We start from the raw sequence: 24,620 nt of genomic DNA, 5'->3' as shown, positions 1-24,620 counted from the left end.
GTGTGCTATCTGGAAGTAAAACATGCATCTGAAAAGGGGTCCTGATAAATGCCCAAAACACTGCAATACCGTAGTGTGTTACAGCCGACTCCAGCTCACTCTGTGGCTTTGTTGTAGTAACGATTCAAAGCTTGACTTCATTTTTTATCACACATGTCATTTACAGATAGACACCGTGATCATTAAGCATTTTAGCAGATCAGAGTGCTTGGCATTTTAGGATTCTTGCTTTGATGACAGCCTGGAAGGAGTATTTCACTTATGCAACTAATGAACATTTCTAAAGGATTATGTTGTTATGCTGCTGACAAGAAAGAATATTCTTGTTTGTTTTTGTATTTACTGTAGAAACAATGCAAAGTGAGTAAATCTGGTTTGTCAACAACGGTGCTGTGTTCCAAACTAATGAATTCCACTATACAGTGATCCCTCGCTATATCACGCTTCGACTTTCGCGGCTTCACTCTATCGCAATTTTTTTCTCATACACGCTTACGTCACTACGCACGCGCTTTCTGAGAACTTTTATCTAAGCCCTACGATAGCTCCTAAACGTGCAGCTTTTTCTAAGCCTTCTGACAATAAAACTAAGCGCCGGAGGAAGATGCTTACTATCCAGGAGAAACTCTTGGATATGATTAAAGATGGCAATACCCTACAAAAGCCTCCTCACGCATATGAAAAGACAGCGCCAGCAACTGCCTATCAAGATGTTCTTTAGCCGCACACCCAGACACCCACTGCCTACTCCTAGTACTCCTTTACTGAAGACAACAACGCACCTGCTGAAGATACTGCACCACCTCTGAAGACTCTCCTACTGAGGTCGTGCCTTCATAGGTTAGTGGTTGTGTGTAAGAACTGTGTGTGTTTGTGTGCAATTAAATGTACAGTACAATAATCTACTATATAAAAGCGTCCCGTGAGTGCAAAGCGTAGCAGTATTCCGCTTATTACAGACTTACTACTTGCGGCACGAAGCGACGCGATGCGAGCAGAGTTCTGGTGCTCTCCTCATTCTTTTGCTTTTGTGCGTGATGCGCTTGAAAAATAGACCAAATTATGTCTCTGGAAATAATTCAAGTTGATGGAGTACAAATGCCTCACCACGTATGAAATATAAGGGGAGATGGTGCTTGCTTATTCTCATCTATAGCTTATTTAGTGCATGAAACTCCGTCTTTAGCGGTACCGATTCGGGCTGACATTGTACGACTTTGGACAGGCACTTGAGGGGATAAAAAACTTAGGTTTTCGGGAGATGTTATGAATGGGCACTTTGATGTTCTCATTCCCTATACTTACATGCCTGATGTACACATGGAGCGCACAAAAATTGAGGATAAAAGGCGAGTGCGCCTAGTAATATGATATTTGTAACGTCTAATATGTCTTATTTTCTCTTATTTCGTCTAATATATTGGTTAATATGAGTGTAATGGTGACTAAAGGGTGTTATTTCATGTCTAGAGGGATCTAATAATGTTAAAAAACGTATTCAGGAGGTCGTAAACAGGTTTTCTATACTTGAACTGCAAAAATATTCGATTTATAAATAAAGAATCCTACTTCGCGAAAATTAATTTATCACGGTAGAGTCTGGAACGGATTAACCGTGATAAACAAGGGTTCACTGTACTTCCAAAAAACATGGTGTTAACTTTGCATGTTTAAATTGTTCTCATGCACTATTTGCTGCAAGTAATGGTTACAGTAGCCCATATCTCTCTATTATAATAAAAAAAATCTTGGGACGAGATGAGACTTTTTAGCATGGGACGAGACGTGACTTTTCAGAGAGATATTTTCACATCCTGTGAAGTGAGACATTGTGCCAAGAGATTTAACCATGCCCAGGGCCAGAAATAAAAGACAGAGTAGATGAGAAAGTAGAACGTCGTAAAGAATTCAAAAACGTTGCCACAATACACATGTACAGCAAGTTAGAGACCATGAATGTACAAAAATTCGAAAGTCTCAAAAATGATAGAAAGATCGCATTATCGCAAATAAACGGAAATTATTACTCGATGAAATAACGGAACAGCGAAAAGAGATTGAATATATTGTTCTGATTTAAGTTGGAGACTTGTATATCGTCTACTCTCTACTCTCTCTTCTGTTTCTTTTTCCGGTTTCTTTGTGGCGGCGGCCTGTGCCACCACCACCTACTCAAAACATCATGATGCTCCAACAATGATGGATGGATCAAAAGCCAGAAGTCTACGTGACCATCATCATCAAGTCCTTCCGTGAGAACCCTAAATCCAAAGAGGACAGTTTCATTTATGTTAGGTAGAATGTAGAGAGGGGACTGGGCAGTCTAACGGTCTGGAATCCCTACAGATTTTATTTTTTTTGAGTTTTTTTTTGTTTTTTTCTGTCCACCCTGGCCATTGGACCTTACTTATTCTATGTTAATTAACGTTGACTTATTTTATTTTTCTTACTGTGTCTTTTATTTTTCTATTCTTCATTATGTAAAACACTTTGAGCTACTTTTTGTATGAAAATGTGCTATAAAAATAAATGTTATTGTTGTAATTTGTGTTGCTATCAGGGAAAAGTAGTGTTTCTTCCCAATGAAGAGACATATGTGCAAGATTTAAAAGATCTGTTATTTGGTGAAAGTGAAATCCACATACGTGAGCGGCAGAGACGTTAAGTGGCTGGCGCGTAGCACAGGCCGGGGAGGTTGGTGAGCAAAAGCCCCCTAGTGTTCTTTATGAGATCTTATCAATGAAAAGTGCGTTATAAATAAAATCTATTATTATTATTATTATATTAAACTGCATCAAAGATACACAGTGCCAATCTCAGAATGAAAGCTTTACCAAAAAGCGATGACTGATTTAAATATGGATTCAAAAATGTAATTACTTACGCCAAGTACCAGAATCCTTTAGCTTAAATTGACAAATTGTTTATGAATTAGTGGGTCCCTGAGATGGACTGGCAATCTGTCTAGGGTTTTATTCTTGCCTTGTGCCCAGTGCTGCAACAATATATACAAGTCCTGGAAACCTTGCACAAAACCCTAAACTGGATTTATGTGTCACGTAAGTCTGCAGTTAAATCAACCCATCTCATCCAAAAAAAATCAATAACAAATATAATTACTTTATACAGTTCACTTTATCAATCACATTATAATTATTTAAACCCTCCATACAATGTATTTGATCTGCAACAACAATCCAACCTGAACCCACAGGCTTCTCATCATAGTGGGAATACAAACAACTGTAGAGAACTCAGTGTTTCAAGACCAACTTGTAAACTGGAACACAGTTAGAAATGTCAGTCTCAGAAGTATAGAACTTGAGCCAAAGTATTTATATACTATACTGCTATCATGTATGATAGTATTGTACTTTCCACAGTTTGTATCTTAAGTCCCCATAAAATACAAATCCACTTTTGTTATACTGATAGCTGGTACATAAATTATAAGTATTAAGTTTTGAAAAATCAGGTCATAACTGCTTTAAAATATAAGCCATTCTTTAATTACAGGAAAGGCCATAGTATAATAAAAATCACACTCAGTCTTTAAAAGGGTGGCACAATTGGCAGCACTTCTGGCTCATGAATCCAGTGACCTGGAACTAAATTCTGTACCCATTTGTTGTCCGTGTAGAGTTTGTACACTTTCCTTGTGTCTGAGTAGGTTTTCCTTCCACTTCCTTGAAGATGGGCAGGTTGAGTTAATTTGGAAATTTTACATGACCCAGTATGTTAGTGAGCCCTGCAGTGAACTGGCACAGTGCTAGAGGCATAGGCTCTGCCAACCCCTGCAATCATGAACTGGAGCAAGCAGCTTTGAGAATGTTAACATTTTAATATTATGAAGCATCAGGTATATTTCTCCTGTGGAAAGTACACTCAGCAAAAAAAGAAACGTCCTCTGACTTTCAACTGTTTTTACTTTCAGTAAACTTAATGTGTAAATATTTGTATGAACAGTAAAAGAGTCAACACCATAAGACATAAACTAAAAATGTTTCACAATGTGTCCCTGAATGAAGGGAGGCTCAAAATCAAAAGTACCAGTCAGTATGTGGTGTGGCCACCAGCTGCTTGAAGTACTGCAGTGCATCTCCTCCTCATGGACTGGACCAGATTTGTCAGTTCTTGCTGTGAGATGTTACCCCACTCTTCCACCAAGGCACCTGCAAGTTCCTGGACATTTCTGGGGGGAATTGACCCTAGCCATCGATCCAAATCGATCCCGCTCCAGGGTACAGGCCTCGGTGTAACGCTCATTCCTTCGTCGATAAACACGAATCCGTCCATCACCCCTGGTGAGACAAAACCGTGACTCATCAGTGAAGAGCACTTTTTGCCACTCCTGTCTGGTCCAGCGAAGGTGGGTTTGTGCCCATAGGCGGCGTTGTTGCTGGTGATGTCTGGTAAGGACCTGCCTTACAACAGGCCTACAAGCCCTCAGTCCAGCCTCTCTCAGCCTATTGTGGACAGTCTGAGCACTGATGGAGGGATTGTGTGTTCCTGGTGTGACTCGGGCAGTTGTTGTGGCCATCCTGTACCTGTCACGCAGGTGTGATATTCGGATGTACCGATCCTGTGCAGGTGTTGTTACACGTGGTCTTCCAGTGCGAGGATGATCAGCTGTCCTTCCTGTCTCCCTGCAGCGTTGTCTTAGGCGTCTCATGGCAATTTATTGGCCTAGCCACATCAGCAGTCCTCATGCCTCCCTGCAGCATACCTAATGCACGTTCACGCAGATAGATGAGCAGGGACCCTGGGCATCTTTCTTTGGGTGTTTTTCACAGTCGGTAGACAAGTCTCTTTAGTGTCCTGTGTTTTTAGAACTGTGACCTTAAATGCCTACTTTCTGTAAGCTGTTAAGGTCTTAACGACCATTCCACAGGTGCATGTTAATTAATTGATTATGGTTAATTGAACATGCATGGAAAACATTGTTTAAACCCTTTACAATGAAGATCTGTAAAGTTATTTGGATTTTGAAAACATTATTGTTGAAATACACAGTCCTGAAAAAGGGACGTTTCTTTTATTTGCTGAGTTTATAATATAGAGGCTGGGAGCATGTGATGATAGCATGTGGCTTTTTTTTTTTACTATGTTTGGGCTATTTATATAAATGAATGTTGTTTCTGGTATACATGTTAACATGTTCTAGTATTTACTACTTTTACACATAATTTGAAAAGTCATAGAAAACCATCAAGTGGTTATTGTAACATAAAGAACTTTACATATTATAATATTGGTAAAAGTTACTTATTTTAAAAAAAAAAAAAAAGTCAAGTAACACATTTCAGCTGTCCGGCCTTTATCAGGTGTATCATTGCCTTTAATATTCCTTACTAGTTCTCAATGTGGTAATAACCTTTACACATTTTAATTTAACAGATGTCCACTGATGCTGCCCTTCACTAACTCCAGAGACATAACTTGGCAAGTCATATAATTAAATTAGATTCTAAACAAATAGATACCATCCTTAATAAGGTACTTTAATACACCAAATCAACTTTTTTATACTGCTACTAGAAGTTAACAAAAGTGCTCTTTATTAACTATTATATGTAATATAGAAAGCCAATAATAAAAAAAATAATAAAATTAAGTTTATTTTAATATACAACACTATCCTTTAGATCAGGGTTTCCCAAACTCGGTCCTGGTGACCCCCTGTGGCTGCAGGTTTTTGTTCCAACCAGATTCCTAATCAGTGACAACACCTGGTAACACTGATCTCACTTAATTAGCTGTTTATTTTTGTTTTTTATTCAACATTCAGAAAAGCACAGCAGCATGATTTGTACATTCATAACATTTAGAAATATTTCTGCTTTTGCTATAGATTTAAATGCTTAACTCTCTTTTGTTGATTTCATTGTACTTTTCCCTTTTTCTGTGCAGTTTTTCCCCTTCGTTGTATCTTATTAATGACGGTTTAAAACGAGCAGATCAGACACCCAGGCAAACAACACTGAATAATCGAAGGCTGCAACTACTTTAGAGTCAAACCCACTAATTAGTAAATAATGGACTAATTAACCAATTAGAACACCTTGAAAAGTAGAATGAAAATTGAGATGAAAATACTGATAAAAAGAAAAAAAAATACATTATTCCTATATAACTAGTTGGCACATTTTAATATTTTTTTAAGCAAGCTTAGTATTCTAATTTCTATATTGTTCCCTATTAAACAGATAACTTGGGAAATATCAGCTCACTTAATTAGCCCAGAAGTTCAATTAAAAACAGAAGCTGGCTGGAACAAAAACCTGCAGCCACAGGTGGTCACCAGGACTGATTTCAATGCTTTAGATGCATCTGATAATAATGCAGCACATTAAAACTAATGAGTATGGATTTTGACTTCATATCCTGAAAAAAGGAAATGATTTTCCAAAAGTAGGAAAATAACACATTATGTGATAAAATTATGTTTGCAAGTTAAGACAGTCATCCTCAAACCCACTTAATCCAGGTCGGGTAACAATGGCGGATATGGTGCCCATCAAGACAGCAAAGAGCATTAAGGCACTGAACTTGGTCTCTAATAACGTTGTTAGTTAATAACACAAGAACATCGAGAAAAAAAAAAAACCAAAAACCTTTTGATGAGTACAAACGATTCAGCCCAACTCAGCTTGCCAATCCTATCCACCCAAGTCCTCCAAAAAAGCATCAAGCCAAGATTTGAATGTCCCTAGCGTTTTACTGTCCACCACACTGCTTTGTAACATATTCCATGTCTACAATTCTCTGTGTGAAGACAAACTTCCTAACATTTATGTGAAATTGACCTTGTCACTGTGCTCTTGTTGAAGTCATTTTAAAGTAACGGTCTCAATCCTCAATTAACACTAAAATCATGTCACCTCTTCATTTCTGATTAACTCTTTCCTTACATACTTCATACCCTGCAGTCCTGATATCAGCCTAGTTGCTCTTCAGTGGACGTTTTCCAGCACGGCTAAGTCTTTTTTACAGCCCAAAGACCCAAATGACACGCAGTCCTCCAGGTGAGGCTACCCCAGTGCATTATAAACCTTAAGCATGACCTCCCTTGACTTGCAGTCCACACTTCGGGGTGCTTTATAATCGAGCATTCTGTTCACCTTCTTAGTGGCTTCAGAACACTGGAAGTTTACACTGACTGGTCCACTATAACTCCTAAATCCTTATTAACAGTTGCACTTTTAAGTTTCAGTCCTCCCAATGTGTGTTCAAATCTTAAATTTAAAGTATTACATGTGGGAAGTAAAACTATTTCAATTAAATTTCATCAGAACGAATTTCTGTCCAAATCTTAATGCTGACCAAGCCTTTATTTATAGAGTCAATGGATTCTAGCTTATCTGCCTTATCTACCTAATAACTTAACCAGCTTGTTATTTATATTCCTATCCAAATTATTTATATATATTAAAAATATCACTGACCCCTGACAGACACCATTCTTAATATCATCCAGTTATGATAAGCTTCCTCTCACCATAGCCCTCTGCTTCCTGTGTTTTAGCTAATTCTACATCTATCTACACACCACACCCTGAACTCTCACTTCTTTTTAGTTTGCGAGATCTTATCAAATCCATCCATCCATCCATTTTCTAACCCGCTGAATCCGAATACAGGGTCACGGGGGTCTGCTGGAGCCAATCCCAGCCAACACAGGGCACAAGGCAGGAACCAATCCTGGGCAGGGTGCCAACCCACCGCAGGACACACACAAACACACCCACACACCACACTAGGGCCAATTTAGAATCGCCAATCCACCTAACCTGCATGTCTTTGGATTATGGGAGGAAACCGGAGCGCCCGGAGGAAACCCACGCAGACAAGGGGAGAACATGCAAACTCCACGCAGGGAAGCGAACCCGGGTCTCCTAACTGCGAGGCAGCAGCACTACCACTGCGCCACCATGCCGCCCATCTTATCAAATGCTTTCTAAAAATCAGGATAAATAATATCACATGTGCCAATCATTAGTTTTAGGTTATGTTGACTTTTAAAAACCTTGAAACCTTACCCAGCAGGTCTTCAAATTAAAGTAAATTGTTTTTATATTACTCTAACAATACTTGATATATTTTATATTTAAAATTTACAGTATTATTCAGCATTAGCTTTGATATACGACTATTAGGTGCACTTTGCAACACAAAGAAACAACTGAATATTATGACAATATTTAATTGGCTGTTTTAGCACACAGCAGCATGCTTAACACAATGTCTCCGAAAAATAAAATAACATTACATACCGTCTTGGTGATGCTCCTGTTTGATACAATGTTCACATCCATCCTTTAGTAAATCACCATAATACCAGAATCTGGCCCAAATCTCACTGGGGCAATTTAAAGTTTATCAATATTCTTGGGAGGACGGCATAGAGTTGAAGTGGTAGCGCTACTACCTCACACTATGAAGAAAGGGACTTGCAGCCAGGACAATCCGGATATGGAGTTTGCATGCTCTATCTGGGTCAGGGTTTCCCCCCCGCAGTCAAAAGACACACAGGTTAGGTGGACTGGAGATGTTAAGCTGGCCCTAGTGTGTGTGTGTGTGTGTTTTTACCCTGCGATGGACACCTTGTGCAGGGATTTTTCCTGCCTTATAATTGATGCTTGCTGGAATGGGATCCAGCTTCCTTCAGAACATTTCCAAGAAATGTGGGTTTGAAGATTGATGGACATATTTGGGCTTTGAGAGAAAATGTATGCACCCACTGGGAAAATATGCAAACTCCGACCCAGGACTGGCTCTACCTTTTTTTTTTTGCTGCCCTAGGTAAGGCTGTCAGTGTCATGCCCAAACCTTGGAAGTTTGAGGGCAATATTACTGTATATGTACTACTTGGAGTCCCCTGGTGTTTCAAATGCTCAAGGATAAGTATATTACATTGTAATACTGATTGGTCCCCTTCTTGTTTAAACTGCAATACTGTAATATATATTAAATAAAAGAACCCCCGTTTGTGTGTTGAGAGCGCAGACATTCATATAATGGACTGAGCATCATTGCCAGTGCCTGCTCTAGCTTTTTTACTGCCTTGGGCAAAAGTGAAAACGTCACGCCCAAACCACAAAGTCTTGAAGGCAATACATATTATAGCAGATCTAAGAATGAAGGAAGAATTGGGCCATTCCCCATTGAAAATTCATGCAAGACATACTTGGATGTCATGCTGAAGGGGTCAGGACCCCTTGACCTGGGATTTTCACGCTAATCATATATTTATGTAAGCTCACCAGAAGCCAGCCCCTACAGATGCCGACAGCTACGTCTGCTATAGTTGACAAAATACCACCACCCCAAAAAAGTTTCTATCTTAGATGACGGCCTAGTTCACCTATATGGTAGTGCAGGGCCAGAGGGTTCCCCCAGGAGGAAATGAAAATGGGTATATGGGGACGAGACCTCTGGTGTTGTACCAAGTGTTTTTAGATCAGGATCTGCGATGTTTGGAAAAATGATGCCTGCCACTCTGGCCGACTGCCTAAATGTTTCCAGCCCTGCTCCGACCTGGAGACTCTACACAGATTCATGAATGGACTCAATGGCTCCGGTTAAGTACAGTCCGGGTTAAAGTGCCCATTCAGACGTCTTGATTTTGGATCCCGAAATTGAGTAATGCACTGGCTTTACTCCAAAGGGGATTTTTACAAGGGCCACGATACCCCATGGAAAAGGGGGTGGGGGTGTGGGCTGGTTGGGGATTGGCGGAATCCTCCCGGGTCTTCAGCTGTATTTGCGTCTAACACAATCTCTGGATGAACGAGTTCTGTCCCGTTTTGGGACCATAACACATTCTGGGCAGTTTATACACAAGTCTCCCGGTTTGGTCACCAAAATCTTAAATGAACCGCTTTTCCGTGTAATACGGTACATGCGCTTCTATCCGTCCTAAGTGGGATTCCACGACAACAGTACGCTATCCACGGAGTCAGATGTTATTGTACTAAACTACTACAAATAATATTGTGATATGTGGTCTAATTGGGAAGGCAATCCTCTCTTTTCTATAGCAATAAGTGAAGACCGAACTGCGAGGGTGCAAATGAAATAAACGTTATTTACAACTTCTAAGCCAACCTGAGGAAACGTAAGCCATCCCGAGGCACCAAGAGTTATAAATAGTACACAACCGCCCTTCAACAGTGAACACTCGGGTAAAACATTTCGCTCTTATGGCAGCTCATGACCCCACCGGCGGAGATGGCCGAGGCCTCACCGGATACCGCCGAAAATGGAGGGAAGAGGAAAAAAAACAAGAGTAGGAGGAGGAGGCGGAGAAAGCCGCTTTTTGGCTTCCGTTCTCTATCGGTAAAGGGAAGTACTTTCTTTAACCTATCTTTCTCTTCAGTTCACCTTAAAGCTCTTCATCCCCTGAGAGCCGGCGTCGCTCCAGTTCTCATGGTGTTCTAAGCCCCGGCGGGCCACCACCGCCGCCGCCTCATGCGCTCCGGGTCGCACTCTTCCTCGACGTTTGCTGCTTTTTTTGTTGTTGTTTGTTTCTTTTCTGCCGGCAGCGCGAGAGCGCGTGCTCGGGAGTCACGTGGCGATAACAGGCGCGCGCCCGTACAGCGCACTGATCAGGATTACTCTGACGAGAGCGAGGTCTGTTCTGCAAGATTGCATGTTTTAAGGAGGGGGAAACGGGGCACGTAACATACTGATTATATTACCGAGGGGCTTAAAGCATCCCGGCTGTTCGAAGTCAACATTAGGCTAACAAACTTTAAATTAAAAAAAAAAACCAAAACGGAGCCCCGAGTACGTGAGATACCTTACAAATATATTTTAGATGCAGTGGATTATTGTTGTTCGCCTTATGCAATTTCTTGTATTAGGAATTTGTTAGTTTTCGCATACCCCTTGGGGTCTGAGCGCAGGGTCAGCTCTTGTACAGCGCCCCTGGAGCAAGGGCAGGTTAAGGGCCCAGTACAGTTTGAATCTCTTTTTGGCAGTAATGGGAATTCGAACTGGCAACCTTCGTTATACCTGCGCAGATCCTTCGCCTCAGAGCCACTGCTCCATTCAGACGCCTTCACTTTACTCACAGTTTGTTATGTTGATAAAGTCATTTACATTCATTCTTCACCCACAACAAGTAGATAGATAGATACTTTATTAATCCCAGGGGAAATTCACATACTCCAGCAGCATCATACTGATAAAAACAATAGATATTAAATTAAAGAGTGGTAACAATGCAGGTATAACAGACAATAACTTTGTATAATGTTAAGGTGGAATTGAAGAGTCGCATAGTGTGGGGTCTCCTCAGTCTGTCAGTGGAGCAGGACGGTGACAGCAGTCTGTCGCTGAAGCTGCTCCTCTGTCTGGAGATGATCCTGTTCAGTGGATGCAGTGGATTCTCCATGACTGACAGGAGTCTGCTCAGCGCCCGTCGCTCTGCCACGGATGTCAAACTGTCCAGCTCCGTGCCTACAATAGAGCCTGCCTTCCTCACCAGTCTGTCCAGGTGTGAGGCGTCCCACTTCTTTATGCTGCCTCCCCAGCACACCACCGCGTAGAAGAGGGCACTCACCACAACCGTCTGGTAGAACATCTGCAGCATCTTATTGCAGATGTTGAAGGACGCCAGCCTTCTAATGAAGTATAGTCGGCTCTGTCCTTTTTTACACAGAGCAGCAGTATTGGCAGTCCAGTCCAATTTATCATCCAGCTGCACTCCCAGGTATTTATAGGTCTGCACCCTCTGCACAGTCACCTCTGATGATCACGGGGTCCATGAGGGGCCTGGGCCTCCTAAAATCCACCACCAGCTCCTTGGTTTTGCTGGGGTTCAGTTGTAGGTGGTTTGAGTCACCCCATTTCACAAAGTCCTTGATTAGGTTCCTATACTCCTCCTCCTCCTTCCCACTCCTGATTCAGCCCACAATAGCCATGTTGTCGGTGAACTTTTGCACGTGACAGGACTCCGAGTTGTACTGGAAGTCTGATATATGTTGGCTGAACAGGACCGGAGAAAGTACAGTCCTCTGCGGCGCTCCTGTGTTGCTGACCACAATGTCAGACCTGCAGTTTCCGAGACTTACATACTGAGGTCTGTCTGTATGATAGTCCACGATCCATGCCACCAGGTATGAATCTACTCCCATCTCTGTCAGCTTGTTCTTAAGAAGCAGAGGTTGGATGGTGTTGAAGGTGCTAGAGAAGTCCAGAAACATAATTCTTACAGCACCACTGCCTCTGTCCAAGTGGGAGAGGGATCGGTGTAGCATATAGATGATGGCATCCTCCACTCCCACCTTCTCCCGGCATGTGAACTGCAGAGGGTCGAGCGCGCGGCGGACCTGTGGCCTCAGGTGGTAAAGCAGCAGCTGCTCCATGGTCTTCAACACATGTGACGTCAGAGCGACAGGCCGGAAGTCATTCGGCTCACTAGGACGTGATACCTTTGGGACACTCAATGCCCCAGAATGACAGATCAAAAATTTATTTAAATTTAAAAGATTTATTAACAACTACCAAAATACCCACGCATCACAGTGGAGAAGTAGTGTGTTAAAGAAGTTATGAAAAAGAAAAGGAAACATTTTCAAAATAACGTAACATGATTGTCAACGTAATTGTTGTAGGCTTATTTTAGTATTGAGAGTGAATGTGATGATTGTAAAGAGTTTATGATTGTAAATGCTATGTATGAGAAATGCCCATTTTTAGGATGTAAGGATCTCTTTGCAAATGACGTTTGCAGTTCTGCCCTCTGCTGTAAAATGACCAAGCTGTCTGCTGAGCTAACTCTTGAGCAGGCAACGTCCAGTCGGCCATGTGAGAAGCAATCTTGTGTCAAGTCAGTGCCGACCTTTTTTAGAGTCTGGCCCTGTGCCTTATTCATTGTCATAGCGAAGCAGACCCTTACTGGAAATTGGAGGTGTTTGAATTGGAATGGGAGGTCAGAGGGTAAGAGAGGGATGCGAGGAATAAATCCAGTCTCCCCTGAGCCAGCTGCCTCAGTCAGGTTCTTGTGTAGAGATTTGATCTGAAGCCTGGTGCCATTACAAAGTTTTGGTGGTTGTTTCATAGTAAAGTGGTTTAGTAAACGAAAAGGCAGGAGTCGCCAGCAGAAAAACGTGAAGCAAGGCCAACAATAACAGGCCTGAAGTGGTGGAGTAAAGAAGAAGGGAGCAGTGAGCATGACGAACAGCTGAGGAAAGTAAGGTAGCGAGTGAGGAGGCACATGAGCGCAAGATGTCGTTCATGTATATAAGCAGGGAGCCAACCACGTGGCAGGTGCGCGGACTATGGCTGTGCGGAAAAAGGAAGGGGGGCCGGGGGGCGGCCCTTGTGAGTCTCTGTCGTGAAATAAATCCTCTGTTAACAGAAATAAGGAATGAAGCTGACAAAAGGAGCGGTCAGTTCCAAAAGTTGCTTATGGCATAATGATGAGAACCGCCAGAAAGAAGACGTTATTTTTGAAAATTCGTTACGGGGCACTGCACTAAATGAAACATACTTAACATTTGTAAGTACAGCGTAAAGGATAAGCATTTTAAATTTGGGCTTCCTACGTATATTGGAAGTTGCAGAAATAGTGAGGAGGGGTTTCCCCTTCCTATATGTACAGTTTAGGGGGTACACCCGTTCGTTGGGTGTTACAATAGGACATGAAACATACCTAACTTTTGTAAGTACACTGCAAGGAATGAGCACACGAAATTTCAGCTTCCCTCCAATATGGAAAATGGGAGAATTAGTGATGAGTCCGTGAGTGCTTTGCCTTTTATATGTATAGATTAAAAAAAAAAAAAAATTTTCCAGTGCTTTAAGTGGGACCAAATTACTGGTGGTATTTTGTTAATAGCAACATAATAGCATTTGATCTCTCCTCCACCAGTACCTCCTGCAGGCTCCATGTACATCTCACAACCTGAGCCTTCCTCCTTAATCAGTTTAGGTGGGCGTCTCGTAAAATGATGCTACCACGTCAGCACAAAGTTAGAGAACATATAAAGGATGTCGCTCTGGCCTTTCTTCTACAGTTCCGCTGTGTTACGAGACTAGTCCATCCTGCCACTGATGTGGACGTCCAAGTCCTCTTTCTCGAGTGTCTTTAGTTGTGCTGTCATGGCTGCCTTGATGTCCTGAATCGATTCAAAAGGTTTACCACCACCTCCACATCCACTCCCCGTACACAGACCGGGTGTAGAACCTCCTTGGTGCATCAGTCAACAGTTCATTGGTTAGCTGTTGCTGCGTTACAGAAAATTCTCAAAGTTTTCCACCTGATTCATCTCCTCCGTCTCATCCTCCTTGCCAGTATATTAGTGCAGAATCATCAAGAGAATTTCAGCAAGTGACCTTTCCTGGTGTTACATTTATAATATGTCTGAGGTGTAAAGGTGCCAGGACTATTCCTTGTGTTGCTCACACAGTCCTTGAGCCTCACAACCCATGGTCTGCTGGACAGATAGTCCATTATCAGGACACCATAGGCTCATCCACCTGCATGACCCCAAGTTTACTCCTTAACCAGGATGGCTGGATGCTACTACAGGCACTTACCTTAGACCAGGGGTGGGCAAAGTCATTCCTGGAGGGCCGCTGTGGCTGCAGGTTTTTACTCCAACCCAGTGGCTTAATAAGAAGCACTAATTGCTCAAATGACACTTCTGCTTCAATTTAATTGTCTCGCTCGTTAAGATTTTGAACCCTTATTGCTTATTTTAGTTTTAAATAGCTGTGTTCTTGGTTTTTAATTGCTCCTTATCCTCTTTAATAAAATCCTTGTGTGCATCCAGTGGCCGTGTGTCTGTCTTCTGGAGAAGTGCGCATGCGCGGGGCCACACAGCACGTGTTCAGTCTCTTCCTGAGCATTCCCTGTGCAGAGAAATACAAACACACACAGACACGCGCGCGCGCGTCACGCATATACACATACGTGTATATATATATATATATATATATATATATATATATATATATATATATACATATACACATATACATATATATATATATATATATATACACACACACACACACACACACACGCACGCGCGCGACAGAGACACACACACACACACACACACACACACACACACACACACACACACACACACACACACACACACACACACACGCGAGACAGACAGACACAGAGGCGTGCGCTTAAGAGAGAGACACACACACACACAGGCACGCGCGTGCATTGTTGCAATGTTACTTTTCTTGGTTTTTTATTAAATTACAGATTTTTCAAATGTTCATTTTTTCCCCTGTGCTTAAAACTTATTAAAAAAGAGTTTTTAGCGAGCGGGTCATAAGGCTATAGCGCAAACTCTTGCAGTGTTAGTTTTCTCTGTTGTTCAAGGTTTTCTTAGTGTTTGTCAATGTTTTTACATTTAGTTTACTATTACGCTGTGCTTTCTATGGTATAGTTAACTATATTTGTGCTTAAAAACTTAAATATATATATATTTACATACAGTTCATACGGTCTGGAATGGATTATGGTCGTGAGCCGAGGTTCCACTGTATTACTGTCAGACAAAATTACAGGCATTTTACGGAAATACAAACCAGTATTACTGAGAGAGAAAATTAAAGGCACACAATTACAGTGACGCATATTACAGCCACATACAAGGTCCCTTGCCTTGCCATTTAATATAGACTGTTCATACAAATGTTTATGCACTGCTGTTCTAGCGCCCGTTATTTTAATGGGCTTAATGTCTAGTTAGCAATAAGATGCTAATGACAAAAGAAACCAGCACTTCTCTGTTTAGCTCTATTTATACCTGTGTGTATTTATCATGCACTATTGGGTTTAATTAAATACTTTAAAGGAAAGTGAAGAGAAAAAAGTGAAGCACAAAGAATAACTCATCTGTTTTAGACTTCAAATCATTTGGATGATATCCTTAGAAAGGAAAAATAACTATAGGATAGAAGAATTACTTGACATGGCAGAGTTTAAGCACTAACAAGCTATGAAATTAAATTATTGGCAAGATTTGTTTTTTTAATTAAGCAACTGGGTTGTAACAAAAACCTGCAACCACTGTGGCCCTCCAGGACGGACTTTGCCCACCCCTGCCTTAGACTTTAGTTCCTCCTGTGCCGTTTTGGTGGACTGGGCAAAAATTTATAGCCAATGAATTCTCTCGGGTACTATGATTGGAGTTTCTTCCCACTTGATTTCAGCAGCTTTGAGATTTTTTTGACAGATCTTGAAAGAGCTCCCCCACCACCTTATTCCATTTCTGGGTGTCCAAGAGATCAGCGACTGTGGTTGGCAAATCTGACACACCTGTTGTTTTTTTTTCTTCACTTTCTCGTATTCGAAGTGTAGGGAAAGTATTGTAATCATCCAAAGAGTCGATGTCGAGATTTTGATGAATCTCGACGTTTTGGACCTCCCCGACTTTCTCGTATACAATGTATAGGGGAAGTATTGGAATCCACCAAAAATTCCATTTTGAGACTTTGATGAATGTCTATGTTTTTGGAATTATGTCTGTCTGTGTGTGTGTGTGTGTGTAAGCACGATAACTTGAGTACGCTTTCATTTAGGTCTTATATAGACACACACATGGTACATGCATTGATAAGAAACGTACTGCTCCCAATTATGCAAGTATAAATTTTAATGGAATATTTTACACCAAGAATGACACTGTGCCTTAAAAACTCTGTGAGAGATACAATTATAGCAAAGAACACATATGACACTCAATGTGGGATTGAAACTGAACAGCAGTCCTATAAGCAGCCCTAACTGTCCGATTAAGTGCCCAGCTGAAAAGACATCTGCTGAAAGACAAGGCTTGCTATGCAACAGTACAACAGCACTGAGTCCTCTTCCACGAGGAGTGTAGCTCAGCATTTCCTCCACTACTGTGTTTTGCTACTCACTGTAGGTGGACATCCTTCCAAATGACATTACTACCAAATAAAACATAAATGGGGAGGATACCCAGCCAAAGCCACAAAAGCTAAGCTCAGCACTTTAAATCTGTGTGTGTGTGGAGGGGGTTGGGGGGGTACATGTGCAAAGCAATGGGACCTGGTGGTCAGCAGATTTGTTTTTTGGGTAAGAACTGGGGAACTAACCTCCCAGACATCCTGGATAAAGTGCCTCGTGATGGTGTGCTCTCTGAAAGGCTGCTTTATAAGGTAAGATTGACTGACAGTCACTAATCATACACTAGGTATCACTCCCTCGTAAATAGAAAGTTCTTCTTTTTACCTCTGAAATAAAGGGAAACGAAAATGGGTTAGAGACCAAAAGTCCAAACTTCTGCAAGTGCAACATAAACCAGATCAAACTTTTTTTTCCCCAGCATGCATGCTGATAGAAAGCTCTTCCTTATACCTAGAAGTTTAATGTTTCTGTATGCTCTGGATATAGGGAGTGGTGACATTATATTATCTGTAAAATATACTGCTACCAATATACAGTAAAAAAAAAATGACTGCTTTGTTATAAAAACAGATTAAAAACTCTTTACAGTTTCTCAGCTTAGTTCTGAATTGACTTCAGTATTCAGTGTGTTAGGTTTACAGAACTTAAAAAAAAAAATAATAAAATCTTCAGAATCATTTAAACACTTAAGTAAACTTTTATAAACCAATCAAAACTCTTGTCAGGGTCAATGCTAAATTAGCTGTTAATGCTTTTGTTTTAGGTAAGACAAAGAAATCAAAAACATAACGTGTGATGATACATTAAGTTAGTCAGGTCTCACTTAGTCAAGTAGAGTGGATGGTTGAGGAACCACCATCGACACAAGACCCAAAGGAAAAAGAAACGATAAAACAAAATGAAACACATGAAAAGGGATTGAGTGCCTCTGTCCGAAGAACATCGTGAAGCAATGCCAAGGTCTTTTTGATACTGCCTCATATATACATACATACATATATATTCTTTAGAAGGAAATCATCTTAAGTTAGAAAAGCACTTGGGATAAATCAGCCAGAATGAAGTGGGTCATTTTCAGAGGAGGGAGTCATCCGTGCAGCCACCTTCTAGGCCATAACGAAACTCTTGTAAGTTTGAGACTCCATGAAAGTGGATGAAAGCTGCTGCCACGACAAGGACATGGAAAATCTGATGGGACTGAAACTGAACAGACAGGAGATAAAAAAAAAAAAAGAGATTTAAGCACATTCTGTCAAGCTGTGACCAAACAGGATATTCATTTTCAACCAATCTGTTTTAATCCAATGTACGGCCGTCTCAGAATCATTGCAGGCAAGACAGGAAATAATCTCTGAAATAAGTCAAGTCCATCGCAGGCCACGCTCACTCATATTGGGACATTTTAGACTCAACAGCTCACCCTTACACACAAATCTGAGACTAGGAGTGGATTGGCAGACCTAAAGAAAAACCCAACTGACACGGGGAGAAGCTCTTGACAAACAGTGCTTGGGGCCAGGGTTCACATCCCGTCTCCTGCAAATCAGCGACTAACTACAAGACGGGGACAAGGCATTGTGGTTAAAGGAATATGCCACCCAAAAATGATATATTGTTTGTGTGTTACTTATTCCGTGTGCTTTGTAGTGTTGGCCGATGAATGTTTTTAATGTCATGCTTTCATGAAGAATGGAAAGAAGGTTATGATAAAACAGAACTTAATGGTGGCCAGTGTTGTACAATGGCAAAAAATGAGAAAAATGTCTGTAGCAGAAAGAAAAAAAAAAATCTCACATAACTTGATGCCTAATCTACACACCGGTTGGTTATCCAATCTGTCGCAAGCCACCTACCGGAGCAGATGGCCTGCTAGTAGAGCGGGACTGAGGGTGTACTAAGAGATGCACATGCACCAAAAAAAGATAACTTTTTATTCCATAACAGCTTATTAAAAGATATTTACAGTAATAAGTGTATGGTACAAAAAAAAAAATGCAGCCAGAAGTCTAAAACAATTCTTGGTGAGAAAATAGCAAAACAAACAAAAAAAAAAAAGACGAGAGAAGAAAGAAAATAAAGCCCAAGGCTCTTACTCTGATATTTATTCAGTCCATGAAAGGTTATTAACAGTCTTTAAAAAAACAAAACAAAAAAGTGGACTCTGGTTCAGTCCATTCAGAAAAAAAAAAAACCAATCTCTGAGGCCTTTTTTGGTTTACCGGAGCCTCCGACTACTCCTTAACAGCAACCAACTGCTGGGCCAACAGCCCCTTCTAATTCTGGTGCGCGTGCGCACACACACACACACACACACACACACACACACCCTCTCTCTAAGCCTACATGACTGATTGAACTGATGCCCTCATGGCCACAACCATCCTTAAAAAGACGACAATTCTCCCATACAGAATGCATACAATACACACTGGGAGACACCATTTCAGTCCTGCAGGAGGAACTGCACACCTCAGACAAAAATAGCACAAATAAATATAACTGATCACTGACTAACATAATAAAATATTATTCTACCTAACCTCAAAGTTACTACAAAAAAACACAATGGTATAAATCCATTAATAAACAAACTGGACTCCTCCACCGTGGCGGTCTTTCTGGTTTTCCAGCCATCCAAGACTGTGCTAAGGCTCAGCATCAACATTAAAATACTGGGTGGTAAGCATGAAATAATACACTTGAGGCCCATGGCTGAAACTAATGGCCGAATATTAAGAACACTCTAGACGAGAACAGGCCATTCAGCTCAACAAAGGTTGCTAGTCCTCTCCACTTATTTCTTCCAAAAAAACATCAAGGCGAGTTGTGAAAGTCCCTACAGTCTTACTGTCTACCACACTACTTGGTTGCTTATCCCAAGTGTCTATCGTTCTTTGTATCAAGAAAAACTTCCTATTGTTTGTGTGAAATTTCCCCTTAACAAGTTTCCAACAGTATCCCCGTGTTCTTGATGAACTCATTTTAAAATCACAGTCTTGATCCACTGGACTAATTCCCTTCATAATTTTAAACACTTCAATCAGGTCTCCTCTTAATCTTTTTTTGCTTAAACTGTGAAGGCTCAGCTCTTTTAATCTTTCCTCATAACTCGTCCCCTGTAGTCCTCTAATCAGCCCAGTCGCTCTTCTCTGGACCTTTTCTAGCACTGTTATGTGGTGGCTCTGAGGCTAAGAGATCTGCACTGGCAATCGGAAGGTTGCCGGTTCGAATCCTGTAAATGTCAAAAGGGATTTTGCTCTGTTGGGCCCTTGAGTAAGGCCCTTAACCTGCAATTACTGAGCGCTTTGAGTAGTGAGAAAAGCACTATATAAATGCAAAGAATTATTATTATTATTATTATGCCCTTTTTGTAGCCTGCAGACCAAATCTGCACCCAGTACTCCAGATGAGGCCTCACCAGTGTGTTACAAAGACTTGAGCAGAACCTCCTGTGACTTGTACTCCACACATCAAGGCGCTATATAACCGGACATTCTGTTAGCCTTCTTAATGGCTTCTGAACACTGTCGGAAGCAAAACCCTGTTAAATATTTTCTTTTCTGCTGTAATCTCTCAGACAGTTATTTACTGATGTTTAGGCCAAACGTTACAGTGAGTTTTGCTTTTCTCTGTCAGGTTGTACCGTGCTGCGTTGCCATCATGATTAGGCTATCACACTATCACTGGACAAGACGAGTTCTATTTCTTACTTTCTTTTTCTGCTAAAGTATTGTTAAATTTTTATTTCCTGAATTATCAGCATACATCTTGAACAGGAAACCCAAAGATTCATAGCAGTGACTTTCTGAAATAAACACTAGCTGCAGACCTCCATTAGACGCCAGTGATACCACCTGGTTACACTATGGTTAAGATTATGCTTGGGGGAGAGTTATCTGACGTAAACCAAGTGACAAGAATCTGCAATCCAACTGGCTGTTCAGCTGATCTTCTGAATCGCATAGCTGGTGGTCCGCAGCTGCAACCATCTCACTTTTTGACTTGAAGACCCACTGCTCCTCGTTATCCTTTGGTCTAAAGTCCAGTCTTCAGTTCCAAAAGTCTCCCCCTCATGTGTTTATGGGTTTCCTGTTTACGTATGTGCTGGTAATTCTGGAAGTGCAGTAACTACCGGTATTTAATAATATTTTAGAGAAAGAACATTCACTGTGCAGGTTTTGAACATGCAGTTGGGTAACATTATGTGGATTATGCAACACAAGTAACATGAGATTCCCCCCCCCCTGGACGTTTTTCGCATTGTTTGCCATTGTAGACCACTGGCCACCATATGTCTTGACATTTTTTCTCTCCATTCTGCATGAAAATATGAGATTCAAAATTTTTCTTGGCCACCACAACAAAGTACGTTTAGTTAGGAACACACGCTGATACAGCGCATTGCCGCACCCAGCACATGACAAAACCAACCCAGGATCCCAGATTAGGACCGGAGTGCAGCCATACAATGGGTGACTCCTCAGCACCACACTAGTTCAGATGGAGCGGAAGTGCCAATTCTGCCACCATGCCCCAGGTTTTTCTCTGCTGTTTACATGCCTACATGCAGGGCTGGATGCAGATTAACGTCATATCCAGGACAGAGCAATTGCAGGTTAAGGGCCTTGCTCAAGGGCCCAATGAAGTAGAGTCACTTTTGGCATTTACGGGATTCGAACCGGGAACCTTCTGATTGCTAGTGCAAATCCCTAGCCTCAGAGCCACCGCTCGGGGTAAGTAATATATTTAAAAAAAATATATCATTTTTGGGCGAAGCATTCCTTTAACATCCATCAGCCTCAAATGACAAAGACCTTTGCGAAACTCTGCCATGATAAAGAATTCCTTTTTCTTTGGTCTTGAACAACATCCCAAAGAACCTTTGAAAAAGATGAACATACAGTGGATTCATAAAGTATTTAGTCGCCTTCACTTTGAGCAAACTTTATTGTGCTGTAGATTTCATTTTAAATGGATACATTTGTCATTTTTGCCCATACGTTCAAAATGAAAACATCTTTTCAGGTACTTTTCCAAATTTATTAAAAATTAGAAACTGAACTCTCTCATTCATGTAAGTATTCTGACCCTTTGCTGTGGCACCCCAAATTGGGGTCAGGTGCATCCTGCTTATTGAATTCTCCTTGAGACAGGTCTAGAACTTGACTTTAATCCACCTGTGGAAAATTCAAATGACTAGACATCATTCAGAAATACACAAGTGTAACTGTACTAGGGGGCTTCACCCCCTGCACACTTCGCTTGCCAAACCCCTGGCCGGCGATACGCTCCAGCCACTTCACGTATCTGTCGTTCGTGTATATGGAATTCACTTTCGCCAAACAACAAATCTTTTCATTATTGCGGATACGCCTCTTTATTGGGAAGAAACACTACTTCCTCCTGATGGCAACACAAATTAGACGATCTACAAGTCTCCGACTTAAAGTTTAAATCCGAACAATATATTCAGTCTCTTTTAGCTGTTGTGTTATTTCACAAAGTAATAATTTCTGCTTGTTTGCGCTAATGCGATCTTTACAACCTTTTTTTTGAGACTTACGAACTGTAGTTCTTTCATTATCTCTAACCTGCGCTGTATGTGTACTGCACCAACATATTTAAACCTCTTTACGACGTTCTACTTTGTCATCTACTCTTTGTCTTTTATTTCAAGACCCGGGCGTGGTTAAATCTCTTAGCACAAAGTCTCATCTCGTGGGATAGTATCTCTCTGAAAAAGTCACGTCTTGTCCCAGACTAAAAAGTCTCGTCTCAGGATTTTTTTTTTATATAATAGAGAGATACTGATGTTCCCACAATTAACACTGCACGTCAGGACAAAACCCAAGCCATGAAGTTCAATGAACTCTCTGTAGACATCTATGATCAAACTCTGGTGATGCTAATATCAGGGCAAGGGAATAAAAACATTTCTAAAGCTGTGAGGTTTCCCAGGAGCACAGTGGCCTCAAGAAAAGAAATCTGAAACCACTGGGACTCTTCCTAGAGTTGGCCATACACCCAAACTGAGTGAACAGACAAGAGCAGCTGTGGTCTAGGAGGTGATCAAGAACCCAATGGTCACTCTAATAGAGCTTCAGAAGTCCACTGCTGTAACAGAATAACCTGTCTAAAGGACGACCGTCTCAGCAGCACTCCAAAAATGAGGCATTTATTGTAAGAGTGGCTAACTCTTGCTTGGAGTTTGCCAAGTAGAATTTAAAGAACTCTTACAGCAAGAGGAAAAAGATTCTCTAATCTGGCAAGACAAAAATAGAAGTCTTTGAGCAGAACTCCAAGACTGCTAATCACCTGCTTATTACCATGCATATGGTGACACATGAGAGTGCTTCTCAGTGGCTGGAGATGGGGACACTGGTCAGAAATGAGAGAAGGATGAATGCAGGCAGATACAGAGAGACCTGCATGCAATGGCTCATCCTTAACCATTACCATGACACAAAACATACAGCCAAGACAAAGTGGAGTGGATTTGGGATACATCTTTAAGTATCCTTGAGTGGCCCAGTCGAAGTCCAAACCTTAACACGATAGAACATGTGTGGAGAGACCTGAAGATGTCAAGAAGATGTTTACAAATGCCTCTCCAACCAATCTAATGGAGCCTTGAGAAGAACTGTCAGGAACAATGGGATACAATGTACAAATTCAGGTGTGCACAGCTTGTACACATTTCCCCAAAAAGTCTCAAAGCTGTAATTGCTGACAATGGGGCTTCTGCAAAGTACTGGATGAAAGGTCTAAATACTTGAAGGAGAGAATTCAGTTTTTAGATTTAATTAATTTGCAAACGTTTCTACAAAAAGTTTCACTTTGTCATTATGGGTTATTGAATGTTGAATGGTGGCAGAAATAGAAAATGTATCTATTTAAAATTAAATCTATAACAAAATAAAATGTGCGGAAAACAAAGGGGTCTGAATACTTTCTGAACACACTGTAAGTGAGTAGAAAAATGAAACACCTTTCTCATGATTAAACAGTGCCAGGCAAAATTTGTTATTTAATTGTACAGGATGGTTTATACCCAAAGCATCTTACCCAGATGTCAAATTTGCCGGGAAAGAAACGTTCTGGAATGCGCGCTGCATACAGTCCAGCGCCTGTGATATACATGACTGCCATAAGAAAGAACCAGCCCATCTGCCCCACTGTGGTAGCCTTCACAAACCCTTCAGCAATTGTAAAATGCATTGTGGGTACTATGCCGCTCAGCCCCAGGCCCAGGAATACACCTGCAAAGACATATAAGAGAACACGTCACATACAGTTAAATAAATAAGAATGGGCTGTGGTGTGATAAGGGCAATGATGATGTAGGAGTGTCAGTTGGCTATACAAAAGGCCCAAAGACATCAGGAAACCATCTCCATGGGTGCTTTAGTTTCCTCCTTAAATCTGTCCAAAACAATTTACAAGGGGTCTTCTGTAGACAGGGGAGAACCATACTAAAAGTGGTGTGTGTGTGTATATGTAGTGGAGAACCAAAAAAGACTGAGGAAAAAGAACTTGTATAGCACAGTACTTTTTACAGTTTATTAAATAAGACGTGAATTATTTCATTTGTGTGATGTGTTAATATAGGAATACTTAGATAAGATGTCATTTATAAGTAGACAGACTAGCATTTTCCAGGAAGAAACCAGACAAAATAATTAATGGGATGGATGGGTAGACAGACAGA

At 41.1% G+C, this 24,620-nt stretch overlaps 2 protein-coding genes across 4 annotated transcripts in view; both read right to left on the bottom strand.

Annotated features, from left to right (window-relative positions):
• Positions 1–10,551, bottom strand: part of LOC120526294 (kelch-like protein 12) — a 38,534-nt gene extending 27,983 nt beyond the window's left edge. Inside the window, exon 1 of one of the 3 annotated variants that reach the window (XM_039749414.1) lies at positions 10,384–10,551. The gene's annotated coding sequence lies outside the window, so the exon portion shown is untranslated. Of the gene's footprint in view, positions 1–8,273; positions 8,546–10,383 lie in introns of those variants that run through there. The other 2 variants (XM_039749416.1, XM_039749415.1) reach the window with 2 other exon arrangements.
• Positions 10,552–16,616: 6,065 nt separating this feature from the next.
• adipor1a (adiponectin receptor 1a) overlaps positions 16,617–24,620 on the bottom strand; it is a 39,468-nt gene continuing 31,464 nt past the window's right edge. Inside the window, exons 6-7 of the mRNA XM_039749417.1 lie at positions 23,978–24,171; positions 16,617–18,115 (exon numbers count right to left, since the gene is read on the bottom strand). Of these exons, the coding sequence (XP_039605351.1) occupies positions 17,987–18,115; positions 23,978–24,171 (323 nt within the window). The 3' untranslated portion in view covers positions 16,617–17,986. The remainder of the gene's footprint in view (positions 18,116–23,977; positions 24,172–24,620) is intronic.

Source organism: Polypterus senegalus, chromosome 3, assembly GCF_016835505.1.
Source record: "Polypterus senegalus isolate Bchr_013 chromosome 3, ASM1683550v1, whole genome shotgun sequence".
NCBI lineage: Eukaryota > Metazoa > Chordata > Cladistia > Polypteriformes > Polypteridae > Polypterus > Polypterus senegalus.
This window is presented reverse-complemented; position numbering and strand designations above follow the sequence as displayed.